Source organism: Aythya marila (genome assembly GCF_965140915.1).
Source record: "Aythya marila genome assembly, chromosome: 4".
Lineage (NCBI taxonomy): Eukaryota > Metazoa > Chordata > Aves > Anseriformes > Anatidae > Aythya > Aythya marila.
This window is the reverse complement of record NC_139045.1, coordinates 35203013-35225570: the sequence shown is the minus strand read 5'-3', so window position 1 is coordinate 35225570 and position 22558 is coordinate 35203013. Positions and strand designations below refer to the sequence as shown.

The 22558-nt window shown below is 36.7% G+C and overlaps 1 protein-coding gene across 6 annotated transcripts in view; it reads right to left on the bottom strand.

Annotated features, from left to right (window-relative positions):
- ANAPC10 (anaphase promoting complex subunit 10) overlaps positions 1-22558 on the bottom strand; it is a 324259-nt gene that overhangs the window by 280336 nt on the left and 21365 nt on the right. Inside the window, exons 5-6 of one of the 6 annotated variants that reach the window (XR_014317381.1) lie at positions 17090-17219; positions 5980-6115 (exon numbers count right to left, since the gene is read on the bottom strand). The exons of 2 other annotated variants lie outside the window; for them this stretch is intronic. Coding sequence is in view for 1 of the 4 variants with exons in the window: in XM_082758994.1 (XP_082615120.1) it covers positions 5885-6115 (231 nt within the window). In the remaining 3 variants the exon portion in view is untranslated. Of the gene's footprint in view, positions 1-5841; positions 6116-17089; positions 17220-22558 lie in introns of those variants that run through there. 3 more of the 6 variants (XM_082758994.1, XR_014317377.1, XR_014317378.1) reach the window with 3 other exon arrangements.

The window sequence follows — 22558 nt, the reverse complement described above, 5'->3', positions numbered from 1 at the left end:
ATAGCTCTTTTACAGCACTGAAGCTTAACAGACTTATTTTACATAAAACCGTATTGAAGTTTTGGTGGGATTTTTTGATCTTCTCCAGAGGAAACATAGACAAGAATTACATCCATGAAGCTGGCTACTAAGAAGAATGAATTTTAAACCAAATGGGAAGGTCTACACAAAGCAACAAAGAATATGCCAAGATGACAGTAGTTGGTGAAAGCCGAAACATTACCCGGGGTTAATCCCCTTTACAAATCTCTTCTCAGTTTTGAGAAACTTAGCCAAATTGCAACTCTTTTAGCTGAAATTTCCCATACCAGCTGTCTGCCTCAGGCTGAATTTATTTTGGAAAACTTCAGCCAAAACTATTCAGCCATTTCAGAGAAATACTCTCACCACCTTTTATTTGGAAACTTTTAGCACTCAAATGCTTTACAGTAGGGTTTCTGAAATTAGATGGGAAAGAGAATAGAGGATATACCTATGTAGCCATTTATGAACATCTGTCCAATTTTGGCCAAGACTAAAATGTGCACACCCCACAGAACAGTCCTGAACAGTTCCTGGTGTGAAACTATAGGGCAAAGTCAGTTTCAACATAGCAGCTGCTTTCAGGTATTGTACCCTTGGGCTGGGCTAACCAAAATCAGAAAAAGCCCTCCCCTGTGTTTTCAATACCCTCATTATCTTGCTACTTTGGTGCGACGGGGAGAAAGCTGACAGGCAGATCACGTATTATTAGGAAGAAGCACATGCTATTGTGACTTTGACAGGAAAGGAAGAAATTTCTTTAAGACGTTCCTAGGAGGGGAAATAGGCAGATTATGGGATTTGGGGTGGGACACTGAGGAAACAGGTACTGAGTGAGAAAAAAATGTGACTGATAAAGAAAACGCTGCAACACTGAACCTGGGAAAGAGACAGCAATAAATGAGAGCTCCACGGAAAGAGAACAGGAGTGAAAGGATAGATAAAGGGCAAAGTGGAAAAACAAATGCGACTGGGAGATGAGATTGGGTCTATTATGAAGACTGGGAAGGAACAAAGTGTCATAACTGGGTAACGAAGAGTTTGGAGACAATGACTTTGAAGCAAGAAATCTAGGGCTTGCACCAGAAACCAAAGAAGCAGACTAAGTGAGTGCAAGCTTTTGTTCGCTATGTAGATTAAATTATGTTGGTTTCATGTATGAAGAAGTGTTTCACTTGCAGTTTCAGAATTAGCACAGTGACATTCTTACTGGCTGTTCTGTGAAAGGTGAGAGTTTTTCCAAACACTAGCATGCTGCCTAGAGATGTAGCTCTCTGCCTTAGATGAAGAGATCACTTGCCTTCCCAACAATGGGTAGCTCTCCATGGTCCTTCACACTTTACAGCTGCACCGTTTCATGCATACGAGTTCATGCAGCTTTACTAATCAGCACTGGCAATCTGGGCATCTGGTTCAATTTCTAGCATATAAATAGATTACAATCTTAAATCATGTTTCAATTACTTCTGTTAAACTATTATAACAAATGAAGAAAAACAAGTCCCAGATTAAGATTTTCTTCAGTGTTTGATCTCTCATACTTCATGTCAAACAAATCAAGCCTTTAATTCTCAGAAAACTACTTGCATGCCAACTGTTCAATAAACACCTAAACTGGTAGTTTGAATTTGAGGTTATAAATAACTAGAGCTCCAAGCTTCCCACAGCCTAAAATCATGCCTATCTCTGAGAACTTGGGCAGCTACAGAATTAGGCAGCAAATGAAGTTTTAAAGTTGTCACCCATATCTCAGTAATTGGGAATCTGGGCCAGGGCCGGAATCATCTGAAGCCTCAAGGTACCAAGTATCTCTAGGGGATAAGAAAAATAAATAAATAGAAGTCAAATATTTTACATTTGCACAAAAGAAAGCAGAGAAAATACCATGTTCACAGATCTAAGCCAGACTCAGATCATACTAATATCGATCTCATGTCAAGCATTCCATATTCCATGCAAGGCAGCTTGTGTGCATCCTTTGCTAAACAGTATGCTACGCTTTCTTTTGTAAAGTAAGACGACAACCTAAGGTAGCACGTGAATACACAGCATCAGCTGTGTTCCTATAGACAGTGTTGGCAACAGTATTTTCCTTACAGATCAAACTAGAAGAGCAGAAGACATAAGACTACTTTAAAGGTAACTTTAATTCATTATTAATCAAAAGAAAATTCATAGATTTCTAAGTCTTTACAAATAACTCTATAGTTTTCTCCGTTTTTTACATTAGCTACCAGAAAGTCATCAAATTATTGTAAGCTACAGCCACAACTGGTCATCGTGGTATATGGGTGGCCTCCTGGCTCTCACTCCTCTCCATGAGGACACTACTCCAAGCATATAGGTCTAAAGAGTTCTATAGTTCTTGAGAAAAAAAACTGACTGAACTCCCTTGGTTCAGTTTCTGGACAGTTGTTGGTTAAAAAAAACTTCCTTCAGTTAGTAGTCAACTTGCTAAAAACAATGTCAAGATTGTATGTTACTTGGTATTTGTCAAACAGACTTTTCTGAGCATACATTTTGTGAAATTTTTGAAGTTATATAAAAGCTCGCTTTTTTTTCCCCCCCATGCATCAAAATTATTTAAGATCACCTGTCCTTGTAACCAGTATATCTTTCTTCTTTCAGGCTTGGAAATTTTCACACAAAACAAGCCAGAATACTCACATAGCCACCCTAAAGTTTAGGCACAGTCTTAGCAAGCTGCATCTGTGAAAATCTGATTCTCCCTCCCCCCAAACTGAAGCAGCACCCCTTGTTGCTCATTAGGAAAATGTATTAAAATGTATTAAAGCTAACAACAAGTAGCCAGAGTTTTGCATCCCTTAAAATTAACATTTGTTCAACCACCTTCTAGGGCAAATAGGTCATTTATTGGCTTTATTCCTTTTAGAGATACAGCTCGGTATTCATTTCCACAGAGAAGTTGACAACTTGAATATACAGAAGACTACAGATTCCCAGCATTTGTCTCTTTCCAAACAGCAGCTAAAGTATGCACGCGAGCAAAAATAAAGTAAAACTGCACTAAAAAGCAGTTATGAATGTAAGATATTGTTAAAGGATGCCAAGGAAATTTCTTTTTGAGACTGTGCAGGAAGTGAATATGAGAGACAAGTATATTGAACTAAAATGTTATTCCCGTTTTCACTAAAAAGACACACATTCATGATAAATCAAAGTCAAAATAGTTATAGTATTCCACCAGTACTATTTAGACATGAGCCTAAGAATGTTTATTTTTTGCAAGTTTTCACTACAAAGATAACACATTTAGGCTTTTCTATAGGTTTGCAATTTTGGATCTCTAGCACACATTAACAGTTAACTAATTTACAGCACTTGTTGACACCTTCCAAAGAAGCTCTTGGCTAGGTAATATACAAGCTTCAACTAAATTAACATTTCAAGAACTTTCTGTTCTCAAAGTCAGTCCTTGGAAAAATTGGTATTCCCAACAACTGTAGTTTAGTTACATAAAATTGCTCATTTAAGTGATAAGATCCCAAAGAATTATGCCTAAAAAAAGAAATCAAGCCAAAAAAAGAGTAGAAGCTATGCACAATATATGTGTAATAACTTCCTATAATGTTTTGGCAGACCAGTTTGTTTATCCGTTTCAAATTCGATGTGCTTTATTAATGCACAAGCATTAACTTACTTCAGACACAATCCTCTAGGATCTCACCGCTTAAATCAGCAGCCTTATGTGACTAAGCACCAGAAATGTTAGAAAAAAAGAGTACTTGCACGAATGTTAAATACCAATGCAGGCTACGGTTGTTACGAAAAAACATAGAAAAGACTTCAGATGGATTTAGAATAGCCACTGTACTTGTTTCCAGTAATACTGAATATCAAACAAGATGACATGAACTGTAGTAACGAGTTTGCATTTTTACACTGCCTTTCAGGCATAGTCATATATTATTTTTCCTGTCAGCAGTAGTTGAAGATGTTACCAGCCGTACTCTCCCTTTTAATCTTCTCCCACCCTCATCATCGTGACTCACTGTTCTCTCCCACAGTCTTACCACAGACCATTTTGTTTCTACCCAATACTAAAAATATATTTTAAAGGGCCAAGGACCTAATAGTTTCACAGATGCAGTTTAGAGAGCAGCCAGAGAATCATCTGAAAAGGCACAACTATGGGAATGATAACTTCTGGCAATAAAGCAGAAGCAAAATACTGGAACATGCAAGCACAGTCTGAACCTGTTGTCAACAGAAGTATCAGGTGTAACTACAGCCTTAACCTTTAAAAAGCTTTGCACACCTTAATGTCTACTAAAAGATCATATAAGCTTTAAATAAAGTTTAATTTCTAAGTACAGCTCTCCCCCCTACAGCAACTTTCAACAGCATCCAGTTTAATGTAAGCGTCACTTTTTTTTTTTTTACAGCTACTTAAACAGCCTCTATGATTTCAGAGTCGCACGGTAAGTAGTCAAGATAGGTTTGAGCTTATTCAACTTGACTGTCAGAAGTAGCAACTTTTGTGTTTTGGAGACAAATATTTGGCACCTCTTCTGCATGGATATAGCAGCCATGAAAAGCAACAAGACCAGAAATAGCTCTTTAAAGGTCCATTCCTACTGAGGCAGGACAGAAATAAGCAGAACAAGACTGGGCTGACAGCACTGTTCCTCGTTCCTAGTCTAGTTCCTACTTGCTTATGTTCTTCAGAGTGCACTATGAGTAACTTGACCTAGACTTCATCAGCCTAAAGATAAGGGGCGTGCCTTTAAAATATGTACCCTTAACTTGTACACATTTGATTGGTTATGCAACCCTTGAACTCCAACCTCAGCTATTCATGGGGATGGCTCACGCAGAATGTATTCAAGTTCATTTCAACGACTGCTCTCTTGTGAACAGAAAAGAAAATAAATGACTATATTATTGAGGTACACAATAAATAACGTACAGAAAGAGAAGAGGATGCTTCCGAGAGTTTCTTTAAATCAAATTATTTCAAGTGTTCCTGAACAGGGTTATACTGTGATAAAAACGTGAAGTAGGGAACACATTGATGTAACAACACAAAACTAGCAAAGGTAAATGCAACCTTACCTTCTTAAAGGAGGGAAAATAGAAAGAAAGAAAAAAAAAAACACACAGAAAACTGCATACCTAACAACCTTCTTTCTTCTCAATTTATCGACAAAGTAACTGGATACATCCAAAGGGGGGGGGGGGGGGGGTTGTTGTAATTTGGTTTGGTGTTTTTGTTTGCAAGCCTAGATTCAAATAAGAAGTGCTACAACACAAGTATAATCTCTGCTTCAAATAAGTAACAAAGAATGTGCAACAATTTCTTAAAGTACATAATAAAATCCACCGAACTGCCTGAGACTTGAAAGGCACTGGTTTAGCTTCTGCTGAACAGGAATTCTGCTGTTGCTCCGTTCTTTACACAGAAAGGCAAAACATCAGTAAGATACTCTTTAAATGACTCAAAATACATTTAACAGAAAACTCCTGATAAAAACAGCAGCGCTGTAAAACAAACTACTTCCATGCAGGATCATCAGAAATCTGAGGAAAAAAAAAACTATTAAATCAATCAATTACTGATTACAAGTCACAAACACACTTTTTAATATGCCCAGTTCCTCCTCCCCATCCCAGGTGGTTCAAAAGAACCCAGAGGCTCAGAGAAAAAGCAATGAAGAGTTACACACTACAAAATACAGTAACACAATATTTTCTTTATTTCAGGACTGTACAAAGTATAAATGTAAAGATATAATACACCAAGATAAACCTTTAAAAAAAAAAAAGCATTTGAGTATTTAAACAATAATACTGCAATACTGCCATCAAAAAAAATGCCTTTATTATCTCCCGTTAGGAAATTTTACCTTATGGAGCGATACATCATGAAATCAATTGTTGTACATCTAGGGAATTTACCAATAGAGCTCTCTTCCACTGGGGTATACACTTTGATTTGTCTCATGTGAGTGTCTCTTCCATTTTGGTGATTAGCTAGAACAGCAATCTGAATCATAAATGTGCGAATAGGCTTCTTATGGGTATCTGTTAAAGGAACATGAATCCAGCCGCTTGGTTCCACTAATTCAAGTTGCTGTCGAAAACAAGACAAAAAGCAAAGTATTCAGGAACAGTTAATATACTTAATGTAAATGATCACATGATATTTAATGATATTAAACCTAATACAGAAGAGTCTTGCTGGTCAGATTTTAGTTACTTTTTAAAATCAGTTTGAAGTAATAGAGTTGAAAACTCACAGCCAATTTACTGCTGGTGTAATTGAATACAAATGAATTTGACTACAGTTGCGTCTGCTTTTACCTCTCAGAATCTGCCCTTCATTTTGCACCTTAGGCTTAAAATAAAAAATGAATATAAAAATAGACTTGAATATAAATCAAGTCAAAACAGTACTATTTGTATCTTGTTACGAAAGGACACTTCTCAAAAATGATAGAAAATGTGCATCTTTAAATTGTTTGAACCCTTATCTACACACCCTGAACTAAAGTATGCTAGAATGACTTCGATAAGAAATTAAATCCACATGAGCAGGATTTCAGAATTCCTTCAGTTATTAGAGGAACTGAAAAGGAATAAGGGGAAGGTGACAGAGGAAAAAATACAGGATAACTCATGGACTTCACATCACTGTAGTTATATGTGTGTCAAGACAAATGCCTAACCAATTAATAACTGCTGCACAGCTATTTAATCACATTTTGAGGCCCATTTTGACTTGGCTTTCACACAACAAGCCAAGTGTAAAATGATTTATTTATTTATTTATTTATTTTACTTCCCATCCTACATAAACCAATGTCAAAGCAAACAAAGAAATGCATTTTTTTTTTTTTTTTTTTTTTTTTTTAACTCTAAACCACATTACTGACACATCAGCATACTGAAATCCAGCTAGATGTTATGCAGAAGTGTGGTGACAGCTTTTGTTTAAAGCTAGTTGCCCAACTTCAAAGCACAGCTCAAAACACATATAGAAGAGCACACAAGTCAGAAGCAGTCTTCGGGAGGCTGGGGTGGGGGGGGGTGGGGGGGGAGAAAAACAGTTCTCCATAAGCAAATGAATTTCACAAAGCTACGCAAATAGACCGCTTTTCTTAGCAGATGAGTTCTGCAGAAGAGGTATGCTTTGAGCAGCTCAGTATTCCCATTTTTCTTCTGAACACGCTACAAGACAAACATCCCATCAAATGCTTAAAAAGCCTTGATTAAGATTTTAAAAAGACCCACACGAGATCGACTGATCCAGAGGTGTTACCAAGCACTCTAAGGGAATGACCCTAGAAATAAGGGAAGTCAAAAGTACACTTGATGACTGCTTTAAGGTTAAAGAGACAGGAAAAAAAAAAAACAACTCACACACCTCTACTTTAAGAAGAGATTCCACTGCTGCAGGCACTCCAACAAATCACTTTCAAATTATCAGATTTTTTTTTTTTTCCCCCATAGGAAGCTTCAGGTAGCAGTTAGCTTTAAAAGGAATAAAATGACCTACTGTTGAAGCAGCTTTATATAGGGAAAATTCATCGTTGTGAGGTAGTAGTGAACTGTTTAGCACAAGCACGCTTTGTATCCCCACAGTAAACAAAGGATGAGGATCCCAGTAATATGCTAAGCAGCTAACAGTAAGTTAAAGTGCCTCTGATTTGGAATAGAATTGAGATTATAGCTAACTGAATTTGCATTTAAATATTATTTTCAAAGTTTACAAATTTTGACTGATGATTCAAAGTGAAAATTTAAGTTCCAGAGCTAAAATTTTATTTTATTTTTTAATGCTTGGATGAAATTGATTAGTTAATGCACTTTCTTTAGATTGATGCTATTGGTTTCAGGCAGATCTAAAACAACCCAGGTTTGTTTATTTTATTGGCAAAGAAATCACAAAAAGTGAAATGACTCCAGCTCCAGAATCAAAAGAGGGATTGGCAAAATTGGACTACGTTTTCAAAAGGATGTTAGATGCTTATGACTTTCACGCACAAAATCACAACCTAAGAGAACTAAGAACTAAGGTCATAAAGATGAGCACTTCAACATTGAGAGTTGCAAATGCAATTCTAGTCGGTTTTCCCCATTTCATAGGACATCATTTTAAATTAAATATTTATCAATACTTCGTTTCATCCCTTATCAATGGAAGCTAGTCACATGCTTTTTATCTGTAGCACGTTGTTTTTCAATCCTGTTATTTATGCAATGAATTTCTTCCCTAGCCTTTCAAGGGTGGTTGGAGTAGTAGCCTCTACATCTGTAAAGCAGTCAACTGAGACATTAACTTACTTAGATTATAATATCCCCTAGTTTCAGATGTCAGATTTGGCACACTTTGGAGCTGATTTTTCCTGACCTTAGTAACATACAGTACTTTACATGAAGTTTAGCTCCCACAGAGTCCACTTGCAGCTGTAAGTGTTCACATTTCTGCAAGTTAATAACATTCTCAAATCAGCCACTGGAACACATGATATATGAGTAGCCACCTAGGAACACGGTTATTTGAGTGTACTATGTAAAAGAGACCATGACTAAGCACAGAATGGACACAATTCTGTGAGCAGTACTCCACAGAAGTCTTTGTGGCTGAGAATTATTTTATTCCATAACTCTTCTCTGCTTCACTTACTCCACATTGTCCAACTTGTGTAACAGTTGAATACACAAGCCTTTATTGCCAAAATCCTGGACTCATCCTCAAAATAGACCCCACTCTAATCCAGTAATTGTCTCTTGGAAGAGGGATATATGAGACTCTTGAATGAGATTGTAGGGCATGCTACAATAGAGCAAGAGGTCTGGAGTTAGATGTAGACATTTGGAAAAAAAAAAAGTGAGCTTTTGATTTCATAATCTAACATTCCCGTACTATAACTTTTTTGTTGTTTCTCATTTACTTGTTTGTAATTGATGCCTCCATAGTTCAGCAACTAGTACTCATAGTTCATTCAACTACTGAAGTTTAACTACAATAACTATTATCTGAACATCCACCAGAAAATGAAGTAATATTTTGCCAGTGATGCACACATTTTGTGTAACCAGAAGAATGCTAAAAACGAGACATGCAAGCACTCCTAAAAACTCTGTTCTCTTCCATATCTGTCATACTCTCTCAGACAAGTGAGATGATTTTTTTTTTCCCCCAGAGGGCCCAGGTCCATCGTTTTAAAGAAGGAATAGGACATGGGAATAGGCTGTAGTAGTACAAGACAAAATGCTGCCCACTCTTAGTTCAATGTCAGCACCCAGATCCAGCCACTACAATTTGTAGCAGAAATGGGATGAAATACACAGCTCAGTTCTGCCTGGAGCATTCCCAGTGTGAACAGAATCTAAAGGAAACTTACTGTGAAGTTTTAAGAAATTCCTATTAAGCCCATGCAAATGGCAATCTTTCAAAGCCTTGTAAACTGGTCTGGAAATTTGGGTGGATTTTTACAGGGAGGCAAAAGGCACATCCTCGACACAAAGGCTGAACTCTTGCCAAATTTCAAATCCTTGCTTCAGAGCTTGGGGGCACTGGAGCATCAAAGAAGGACACCAGAATATTCTCACACAAGCAAAATAACATACTTTTCACTAGCCTTATTCTTGGAACAGAACTCCTTTGGCTGTAACTTTCAAAAAAATTCAACCCAAAGCAGACATCTGGCATGGAAAAATCACAGTCTGAACTGAACTTTGGCAAAGTTTTAAAGTAACTAAGAGTTAAGTCTTAAAATAGGAAGGGTCACACAACCTTAAGTACAGGTCGCCATTAGCAATTCTACCTACAGTAAATACTATGCTTTAAAGCCATTTCAGCTGACTTTGCTGCAAACCCTACTCTTTAAAAACACTAAACACTGTGTATAGATGTTCCATGCTAACTCTAAAGAAAATGTGACATTTCCTCAAAATGGATTTAAGTTTTTTCCTGTATTTTTTCCTCCTATGTAGGTCATTTATTAAGAATCAGTCACCATTAACTGGTCCTCCAGGAAAGTTTTAAATATCAATTATGTTACTAATTACCTAAAGAAAGAAACTTCCAGTTTTTAATTTTGCCTTTTTTTTTTAATCAAAAAAGATCAAATAATTAAGCAAAGTAAAGAATCAATGAGAGTTAAATATTAGTAGCTCTGGACAAGCTAATCCTATATACGATGTGCTAAAAGTTTGCTGTTTTAAATTAATTTCTAATATGATAGTTTGTCACCACTGGTAAACAAGCAGAGTGTGAAAGTCAAAATAGAGGAATAAACAAAGGGATAAAAATTGAAATGGAAAGTCACTCACCTGTCCTTTGCTGCTGTTATACACTCTTATCTATCTCTTCTCCTGCTTTCTCTCCATTCCTTTCTTATTTTCTCTCCATTCCTTTCTTATTTTCCTGTCCTTTGTGTGTTATGGCTTTACGTATAGATTACTCAAGTAGGAGTTTATGTTATTTTGAAAGCCAAAGTAGAAATAATGTTGTCAATGGAAATCCCCACCAGCAAATTAATAACCCTGTTTCTTCACTTTCTTGTATAGTCCAGAGGTTCTAGAAAACTCCATGTGCATTTGGCAAAGATACTACTGCCACTAATGGATGCTCTACCATAGAAGATGCAAACTCCACACACACAAAACATCAAGGCCAAAGCAAATTGAGACTAAACTTTAGAGAGATGATAGAATGAAAGACCAAAACTTTAATAAGAAAGTTGTTCTATGCTGTTTTTTCAGGCCTTATAGGATAAGAAGTCAAAATCATTCAACTACCACACTTCTTCCTTCAAATTTAATACGGAAGTTACAAGATCTTTCCAGCAGCATAGCATTAAAACTATTTACATTAACCACTTAAAAGAGAGAGAAGCTACAGTCAAGAACAGTGGTAATAAGCTAAGGGCAGCAGATAGAAAGAAATCATCCTGAACCAAGACAAAGCAACATAGGTAGACAGGAAAAGGACTTACCAAAAAATAAAAAAATAAAAAATAAAATAAAAAGACAGCAATCCTACACCCTCTCCCTTCCCCCAACATCTCTCCCAAGAAATCCCCACCAGAATTAGTGAAACATGGTTTTCTGCACATTTGTCCCAGCCATCTACCCTGGACCTACTCTTTGGACAGGAGGGCAACCAAGCCCAGCTGTGACTGGTTCACAATTCTGCATGCTGACTGCCACCAGCATGCTGCCTGCCTGGTCAGCCATCTACTACCACTGCTGAGGATGGTTGTGAAGCTAAGGAACATTCTCCTCAGCAGTTGAACTCCTCTAGCCAGTCCTAAGCTCACAAAAACAAGCTGAATTCATTGCTGAATCCCACAATTCAGTTGTTAATTTCAACTGCAGTTGGCCAATAACAGCACAATAGCAGGGACGGATACAATGACCGTAGACTACATTTTCTTTATCTGTCCACAAAGAACAGCTCAAGTTGGACAACTCAACTAGACCAGGAAACTTCCGGTTTTGAGATTAGAGAAATTTGCTTGACAGCAAGTGAATCATGAGCAAGTCATGCTATTTCCAAACATCAGGAAAACAACTAGCACAGAACACCTAAAGGTAACCAATACACAATGCAACGTAATCTTGGCAGCTACTATTGACTAAAGAATTACATCATCATGCTACCACCTTTACCTCACACAGCATATTTCAAAACACAAACAGTTTTACTGTTTCTTTAGGCAATTATTTCAGACTAGTAAGAATTGGTTAGTCTTTCCTGATACACAAAGCCACTAATTCCATGTGGTCATTAAAGTGGGACAGGGCCTGGATAAACTTGCCTTCTTAGACAGGGATGCTTTGAGTACAGTAACTCCCTTATGACCTCTCTGCAGCTACCTGCCTAAAAGAGTATATACAAATAAAAGGTGATTAAGACCTTCTTACATCATTCCCTGATCTTTCCCATGCTGTAGGGTTTTTTTTGAGACCAGTCTGGTGTCATATTCAAATCAATTCATCTCCTACAGGGTATGCACTTTAGATGGCTAGAGCCCCAAAACGTACATAAATATTCTGCAAGAAAAGTCTGCCCATGAATTATTTTCACACCTGAGCACCACAGTTGTTTCTTAGAAAGTGATTTATCCAAATCAATTTTTCTATTGTACTTAATCCTTCTTAAATTGAACGTTGACCTCGTTTCTGTATTCAGTGATATTCTGTTTAAATCCTGTGGTCTCTTGAAAGCGGTATGTAACTCAAACTGCTACTTCTACTGAGCTTATAACACTCAAGTTGTTTGTTATATTTACAGTAGCTAACACCCATTCAAACAATGCAGGATTTTTGCTGCCCTACAAAGATATAGAAAGGATAAAATCATCATCATTAGTTTCATATTCAGGGTCATTACAAGCATAGCCCAGAGCATACACTAGACAGGGCTCCCAGATTTCAGAAGGATGACCTCCTCAGTGCATATACAGGAAGCAGTTTCTGTTTTCTACTCTGCTGGAAAAATTATTTATCCTGACAAAGCAGAGAATTAATACTGCCATCACAGCTTTAGCAAGGCAGAGTATAATTCTCAAGATGTTTGTACTCGATCACGTTTCCAATTGATCATCTGTACTACTACATACAAAGGGCAACATGTATTTCCTGTGACTGCCTATAAAACAGGCTCTGAAAACAAGCAACACTTGATTTTGGTCTTTCTACTTTTCTTGTAAGACTGTCAAAGCCACCACTTTTTATTTGAGTGACTTGCCACCTTTGAAATTAAAAGAAATAGCTGAACTCTTCATAAATCCAAGTTTTTAAGCATCTACATGCTTAATTAGTTCTTACCATAGAGTTATATTTTTAAAAAGATCTTTTCAAAGCACATGTTCTCAATAATATATTCTTCCAAGCAGAGGAAGATTTAAATAAAATAAATGCTGTTTTCATACATGCAGCATTTATCAATACAATGACTTTCTCCAAGTTGTGTAATAAAATACGTGAAAGCCTTTTCCCTGCTTAGCTTAATTATTTTTCTCCCAGCTATCCAAATATGTTTCTACAACAACTAGCAAGAAAGAAGGCTAGTCCAGTTTACAAAAATTTTCTTTCCACAACTGTCATGCCCTACCATACAGCTATCAGAATTCACAATCAGTAGACCTACGCATAATTCCAGTATTCGAACTGTCAACACTGGAAGTAGCAGAGCTTGGGCTTCAGCCATCACTTCACTTAGGAAGGAAGAGAACCAGTTAATAGCAGTGATGCACCAGTTCCAACAGAAAAATGAAGCAGATCCAAAAGAAACTTCGCAAGTTCCAAGTGAGTCAAAGGAGGGACACCACATTAGCAGCTTAACAAGAATCACAGAAACATGCTCAAAGAACCCACTGTGAAAAGCACACTTCTTTGCTCTAACGAAGCAACGACCACCTAAGGAGGTAGCTCTGTGGTCTTAATCAGTCACCTCCTTAAACGGTCAAGAAATCTAACTTCAGTCCATTAGGTAGGAGAAGTTTTCCATTCTTCCCAACAGTAGTTCCTGAAGAGTCTAGAGGAGCATACCCCATCCCTCAAGAAGATTCAACTGTAATTTAGGCAGAAAGGAGACTAGCTGTAGAATAAGCCATATTAGACAGCACAACATGCAAATATTTAAGACTCATATCATATATAATCTTTTTGTTCAAACAAGCTGAAAGAACAAATTTTTAGGAAGACTGGGGAGGCTGAAAAACAAAGCTCATAGATCCTTGCAAAAAAAAAATAAAAAAAAAAATAGAGAATTTCTTTCTTTAGACTCTTCTACTCCAGATTAAAACAGTCAAAGTTAACCAATGCCCAGGTAGTAAAGAATTGTACCTGATTGAAATAGAAATAGCAATAAACAAACATGTCACAAACTATGTGACTAAGCCTAGTAGTACTGCACAAGTCCACTAGACCAGAGACCCTGAAAAATTTACTGGAAGGACACTCAATCAGCTCAGTAAAATAACAGGAAAACACTATGAAAAATGCCAAAATACAAGGCCACATTTTCAGAAGTACATTAAATTTGATGTCATTTTGTACAGAACAGTTTTCAACACATCTTGCTGAGTTTCTGTCAAACTCATTTGTACCCGTATAAATAATGAAATGCATCAAGTGTTCCAATTCAGTTTATGCAATTAAACAGCCAGTGCATAAGTGTCCAGTCACTCTTCCTTTCAATCATTTCTAAACTGCTGAATGAAGTGGTAAGTCTTGTGAAAATTAAATATTCTTTAGAAAACACTGTAAAGTGGCACTTCTGCTTTAATGAGTCAAGCAAAAGCAGCTCACTACCTTCTTGAGGATCTTTTACAGTGATCTAGTAAAAGACATACAAACACCTATACAAGTTGTAAAAGAGCAACAGACAGGTACAAAAGGATTCAAGCCCTATACAACTGTTTTTATTTTTTAAACAATACTTAGTAAATGGGATAAAAACATTAAGTTTCATGTAGTGTGATGTCTGGAACTAAAAATGTAACACAGGTATCACTGAAAATTTTAAGTAGTTTTTACACATGAGAAATCCAACTAGATGGCCAACTAGATGGATGGATAATCTGCAGAGATCAGGTTTTGTTGTATTTTTTGCATTTCATCAAGAACGACAAACATTTTTGAAACTTGATCACAAATTTATTGAGACCATGCCCCCCCCCCAATACCTCATTGCCGTTACTACTAACCTGAGCATTAGTACATGTCTGCCATGGCTATCCAACAGGAAACTGTGATATGGAACTACCTATGGGTATTCCCTTTTTGCATTATCTCAAGGACACAAAAATATATTTGAAGAAATAGAAATACTCAGAACCAGTATATTGTCAGTGTCATGTACAAGTCCTATACTGCCTTCGCCACAAAAAAAAGTCTTAGTCCATTCTCATTTCCTTACAGTTTAACACCTAAATTCCTAGCATTTCCAAGAACAATGGGGGGTTAATCATAGTAGCCCAACTACAACACCTCCAAGAATCACAGTTACTGTAAGAAAATAGGTACTCTACAAAAACACATCAATAGGTTCCCAGCATGGGTAACCAGCATGCTGTATCCCATTTACGTGGGCAAGAATTAGCAGCTATGATGCTCAAACAGATTCTTGTATTGCCTCTCTGGATATCATATTCAGATTACAGAAGCACAACACATGCTGGACGGTGTCAGTGAGTTATATCACATTGCCCCCTTATAGATCACAAACTGGAACATTTCTGAGTTAAGCAGATAATGTGAACTGAATTATGATGCAATGTAAATTTTCATTTGGCAGAAGTGATTCACTAGCCAACTTCTGAAATTGTTTCACTGACAAGCACATTTTGATATTCTTCGCAATGGAGTGCCCTGATGTTTCAAATTTCCCCACGTAGGATGGGTGGGTTTAGGGAACAGTTCAAGTAATTTGATTCTACCTATTAAAAAAAAAAAAAAAAATGCAATCTCTTTCCAGATGTACTTCATTGATTCAGAGAATTTCAATACTACAACATGAAGAACAGCATATTGAATCTTAGTCCATGAAACGTTAAAGAGGAAAAAGTTAGGTTTTTATGGTCATTGCCTTTGCAGTTTCCATCTTTCAAGTCTTCTGGCACTAGATGAGGAGCATGTAAGAGATGCTCCAGGACATACGCACCAGACAGTCCAGTAAGACATGCTCCTGGACTGCCTGTTGAATATGTCCATAAGTCTACTGTCAAATGGGAGACATTGCACATGCCTTGGGATCTCCAACACTTATGGCATAGAATCACAATAAAAGCAGCTGTTTTATAAGTATCAAGTGATAATCATAAGTGCTGATGTCTGCAAGACTTAAGACTGTGCTGAACTGCCCACATGAAAAACTCCTGACAGATGGAGCCACATCCGGGCAGTCCCACAGGTGACCCTGGACTGTGCTGACAGTCATTTGGAGGAGCCCCTGTCCGTGGTACTTCCCCAGTCCCTGCCCCAGCCCTCAGACTCCCAGTACTGCACCTGCTTACTGCACTTGCCAGCAACAATGGCACATTCAAGGTGCATGCAGTCTGAGAAATGAATACTTTGCCAAATGCATAGATACAATGGATTTGTCAGCCCAAGCTATCTTACTCAATCGTCATTTCAATAAGTGATTTTCTGCCTAACTGTGGGTGGCAGAAAAAGAGCAAGCAAAAGCAAACAAAAAGCAAACAAAACCGGGCAATCTCTGAGTACTTCATCCTCTATAATTTATCTGAAAACAATTCTTGACTCTAGAAAATATGTCTGCAGTGACCATTAGGAATTTGTCATATTTCTTTCTATGAAAGTCTCTCTGGAAAGAAAGGAACACTTCTCAAATTTGTTGTGTCATATACACAAGTTTTTAGTCTTATTTTTTATGATCTATGAAGGATGGTGGTTAGGCAGCTCCCTATTCATTAAAAAAGAGATGGGATGTGTCTCAAGATTTATACACAGTTTCAAAGACGAGCAAAAATGTTCAATAGGTTTGGACAGTTTGCTCTCACGTTCAGCATCTTCAAATTCCTATTTTTCATTGACCAAAGTTACTTGAACTTTTCCATCATAGAGCTTATATGTGATACATCCATAAATTAGTTTTCATTAGAGGAAAAACTGCCTCATTTCACATGCTTTATGTGGTAATCATCCTGTCCGTTGGAACCTAAGAAAATATTAAAAGCCTTCTCCATGTCCCTTTGGAAATCAAAATTATAAAATCACAAAAAACAGTGACAACACACCCTAGCTTAGAGATTTGTATGTAAAGCTTAAAATTCCAGAGCAAGCCATCTAATCATAGTATAGTTTCAGCTCAAACAGATCTCCCTCTTTCACCTTTTGCTCTAGTCAGAACCCTGTCTCTAACTGAAATCAATCCCAACAACTCATTTGAGATCACAGATTTCTTGTTAAAAAAAAAAAAAAAAAAAAATGTTCTTCAAAATTCATTTATGGATCAATCAAGGGTGTAGAAAGGAGAGAACAAGCATATCCTGAGCTCATTAGCATTCTCCTGCTGGGACCTACTTCTCATTTACCAGCTGTGTCACAGTAGACAGGAATGCCATACCTTTGCAGGTGCACTGCTATTAAACTTTGAGAAGACTCTTGGTACCAGAGGAGATCCTTCAGACCTACAGTGACTTGGCTCCAATGTGAATCTGTTACTTCCCTTGAGCTTGGCAGAAAATATGTTGATGCTGAAAAAAAAGCAACAAAAAATTCTTGAGCTTGTGCTCTAGAGTGCTAGGCTGACAGTGTAAAAAATAGGTAATGCAGCCCAAAACAAATTTTCTGCTTCAGTTTGCCTACTTCTGGTACCTAAGTTGTTTAAAATCTAAGCTGCAGACATACTGGAACAGACTGCATCTGAACAGTCTGGTTGTAAAAATGAATGATTGGAAAAGCTATGGTTTCTGCAAGTCTTTAAACTTTCCAGAATTCCAGAATTCTGAGAGAGCAGGGAAATTTTATTTTTAAACAGGGTACTATCCAACTAAAATCATCAGTAGCTCAGAGTATGAAAGATGCGGATGGGAGGTAGGAAACCATACACATAAAAAAATGCAAAAAAATAATAGAAAATATTGCTGCTCGGCACTTCTAGAAAGAGGTGCAAATTAAACATTTAGTAAAATCAAACATTTTGTACCTTTTAGGAAGCACTTCAACCCTAAAAGATTATTTCACTGCAACATTTTTTCATTTTACAGACAAGTAACTAAAGAGGAGCTGAAACTAACAAGGTAACAGGTAAGAATCCTAGTAAGCAGGTGCCCAGCACACTAGGACCAGACGATATGATAATCGTATTTTTGGCATGCTGTGTGATGATGCAGAACTCAGAGGTTCTCTGATAGTTGTTTAAAGAATCAACCACTGAAAAAAATGAGAGAACTATTACATAAACATGGCAAATGTGATTCCTAGAGGAGTTTCTTTGAAAACCCTTCTAGTTTCCTTTGAAAACTTTTATCCAATCAAAATACAGAAAGGGACCACTTTTCACACACAACTCTTCCTTCTAGTTCCCTCCGAAAGACAAGAACAAAAAACCCTGTACATTTTCCCAAATTCATTCTGATAAACTATACTTTCTGCATTCAAACTTTGAAGTCATAGCCCTATTTGTGACAAAACTACCAAAAAGCATCTTATTAAGTATATGGCTAATGTTTCCAGAATAAAGAAAATAGACAAAGTTATCAGTTAGCTAAGAGGATACATCACTATTCCTTTAAATAAAATTCTTATCTTTGTCATGAATTTGAGGTTCCCCACCACCCCAAAAAACACACACAAACATTATGACTTCTCCAATTACTGTACTATGATCTAAAAGCTTTAGTCACTCTCCAGTAGCAATCATCCAAAATAGGGACATCATCTCCTACTATTTGAGGATGACAGGCTGCTCTCAGGGAAGATGATAGCACTTCAACCATCTTCTGAAAGGAGGTAGTGGAAAACAGGAAATAGTATAGCAGAAAATGAAAAAGCAGACAAATATATAAAGAGGACAGAAAACACTGAACAAAAGCAGTGAAATATATTACAGCAGAGGACTAGACAACAAATATACTAAAAAAAAATCTGAAATTCAGGTGAATTTACACTACAAATGAGACTGCTGACTGGTGAATAGAACAAAAAGGTGATTAATAACAGCAGCTGCCTTCCATGAGGGGTAACAGAACACCACAGAACCCTCTAAGAATAAAAATATGCGGAGTTTCCTGTAAGCATCATACAAAAACAAGCATTTTAAAAGAAACTTCTACAATAGTTACACATTAAGAGATAGCCATATACAAGATTACCTTAAAAAGGCAGACAAAATTAAGGTTTTTATGAGAAACCAGGGGACAGAAGAGGGTAGAGGAAGAGGTCCTATCAATTTTTCCAAACCAGAACTGCTGGGTAGTCTGAAACTTTAGTTCTACCAAATAACACAAGGAGAAAACAATATAAATGAACTGCAAGAATGCACTGCACAAATCCGTTACAAATGGAAGGTAAGATGACTGAAAATACTATTGGGAAATAACTACTTTTGCGAAGGTGCAGAGGTTTGAAAAGCTGTACTTCCCATGTCTGCAGTTTCCATTTCCATATATAAAGGAATCATATTTTGTTTGTGTGAAAGTGCAAAAAAAATCAGCTCATACTTTACCTTCAAAATTGTTTAGCCATACCCAGGAAATATGTCTAGACATAGCCACAGTTAAATTATACAAAGAAAGTATTTGAAAAAAAAATCAAATTATGAAATGATAATAAAGCTCTAAGTGTCTGAAAACTAGTCACACTGAATTAATCCTATATCAAATCATTCTGAATAACTTAGAAAAGATACCCTACTGACTACACTTTATGCCTTGCATCCCACAAAATGCTGAAGCACTTTTGAAAATGACTATGGGGAAACAATATTTTTAAAGTCAGTGGTTGTAGTAGCAGACAGCTGCTAGCTCTCAAAAACCCTCTATAGGTATGGAAGAGAGAAGGTCCATCTAACACAAAAGAAAACCATTCCCCTCACTGTAAAGGGCTCTTTTTACACATTGAAGAGAACTATATTTCTAATGCAGCAAGTTATACCTGAGTGCTAGCAAATAAGAAAAAAATCTCACTAGTAAAGAATATGCTGCTTTGAAAAAAAAAAAAAAAAATGGGGTTAAACAAAAGCATTTATCCTGGGTCTACAAGAATATTTTTTTTTCTGAGCAGTATTTGTTTCCAATGAAGTAAAAAAAATGAAGAGTTGCCTCTCCTAAAAGAGAGGATTTAAAGACCCTAAACCTATGCAGGTAATTGCCAAATACTAAGCAAGTACAGTATACAAGCAAGTAAACTTTTCTTGTATCTGGATGAAGACTCCAGTACTGATAGAGACAGATACTCAGTGATAGTGAGTGGGGCAAAACCCAATAAACTGAAACATTACCCAAGCTCATTATAGCATGCCAGACTTCAATAAGCAAATGCAGAGTAACATTTCACAGGATCCAGGATAGATGTAACATTAAACTCAAGGAATATTTGCTCATTGGAAACAAATGCAAGAGACTGTTGTGAAAACTATTTGTGTAAATTTAAAAAGGCAACACTGTGTCTCATCTGAGAAGGATCCCAAATTCATAAACACGTCTAACTGGAGATATATTTTCATATGAATGAACTTTAAAGGAGAAGAAATAGTGTGTCTGTCACAGAAGTTCAGCTGGGTAGTTTTATATGAGCCAGAATACACTTCCATAAATTTGCAAAGTTGGAATCAGGACTGTTGCCCAATGGAAGCATTTAATTTTAAGTCTACATAAAATTTCTTTTTCTTTAGTGTACCAGAACAAATACAGTAGAGTTTTTAACCTTCTGCTCGGGCTTTCTTACAAATCTATATGAAAGGGTGTCCAGCAAAATGCAAGGCTGTGTTTCATTGTTTAACATGGAAGTCAAACTTCAGACTCTGCTTCACTCAATATAGATTAACTCCATTCCTTGACTTCTTTCTAGGAGTTGACGAGTCCTCAAGTAGCTATTCACTCCGAAAAGGCAGAGCTCAAAAAGATATTCAAATGGACATATTAGGTTGGGTTAATGTTATCTTACTGCAACAGCATGTCTACTAACAGGAGTCTTGCATAGTCTTACATTCAACAGATATAAGAATGCAAGCTCTTTACGATCAAATGTATGAGAATGGAAATAGAATTACATCATGTGTGCTCCTGAAGAACGAGGGGGCATATGGAAACAACAAAACCCAGAAGTGACATAATTGAAAACTTGCTTACCAATAGGCCTACTAAGTCCTAAAACTAGAGCTACTGTTGGACATCATCTTACTGCTTACAGATGTAAGGTCAGTAACAAGCTGATGGAATCAGATTGCAAGTTGTGTGTCTTACAGCAAGTCTTAAAGAACTGTCCGAACATATGGTCCTCTGCTTAATTTAATGCTATACAAGTAAATCTATCTCCTCATGACAGACAATACAAACAAGAAAAAAGTCTAATAACTCCACAACAGAAGTTCTTAAACCAGCAGTGCTAGGTTTACCCAAAGCCTATTTTGGAAAACCTCTCCATTAGACGTAGTGACTTTTACAACACAGATGGAAGCCTACTTCAGTAGTTTTATTAAGTCATTACCCCAATAAGGAACAGCAACTGTTTTCCAAGCGAGACAAAAAAAACAACAACTTTGTTTTAACCTCACTAGTTAGTCTCAGTAACATCTGATAGGTTATTTTTTGCTAAGAAGTAAAAATAAAAAACAGCATAAGAGAAGAACAAGGATTTTCTGCATTTGCTAGTAAAAATGACCAAAAAATCCTTCATATACACAGTTGAATTTGACCACAGACAGATAAAGGGGGAAAGAAGAAATTTAAAAAGTTAAAAGCATAAAAAGATTTAGGGGCTAAAATCTCATAGTTCACTCAAGACTGAGAACAGTGTTCATAAAGAGCCTCAAAAACTGTATTTGTTAACATTCCTTTAAGATGAGACAGAACACATTCCAGAATTCATTCCGAAATAATATAGGAGTATGAGATAAACCTAGTTTAGGAACTGGATTAAGAAGTCTAGAGAATACAGTCCCTCAAGCCAGACACACATGCTCACATTATCACTCTCATGCCACACTCTTTTGTGTGTTTCTACAGAAAACAGGAAAATCCTGGGAAAGGTTTTTCTGATTCAAATGCTTGATCTCTGTTATCTTATGACAGAACAAGATGGAGAGCAGCCCTCAGAAAAAAATAAATTACATTTTAGATCTGTAGAAACATTTCCATGGTCTACTTGAGACATGGAATGGGATAAAAACATATTTGCTGCTTTTTTTTCCCCCCCCCAAAGAACTTCAAAGAATTCTATGTAGACGCTATCTAGCATTATTTTGGCCGAAGCTCCTTGAAGACACAGGTCTCCCAACAAAAATAACATTCAGGCAATCAATGGAGAAAGACCCAACTCTGCAAAGGATTATCATGAAGATAGCTCTAGAGCAATTGAAGTCCTTGCTCAGGAACTTTGTATTTTGTCTGAATATTTGTTAATTGCCAGGTATAGGTAGCATTTACTTCTGAACTTCAAGGATGACATTGTCATGTGAACAACATTCCTTTGTATAAATTTTTGCCTGAAGTCAGGTTATAAAACTACTTTTCTAATGATGCTGAGAATCTCAGCTTTCCATGTTTGCCATCAAAATGTTAAGTTTCAGGAATAAAGATACAGACACAATTTTAATGATTAAAAAAACCTCCTCATATACCTCTATGGGATATAATTTGTCGATCTAACTTCACTTTAAGAAAGTCTGTTTGCATGCTTATAAACACAGAATAATATATCCTTACTACTGTTTACATATATTAACAGTACTTGTGAATTTATGGAGATGTTTGGTTATTTGTTTCGCTGGTGGCCTGACACAAAGCATGGCACATGCCATGTGTTTTCTGTTGGCTTTTGCTCCATTTTTTAAATCTTGCGCTTCAATGTCTTTGCCACAAGGAAATACTAC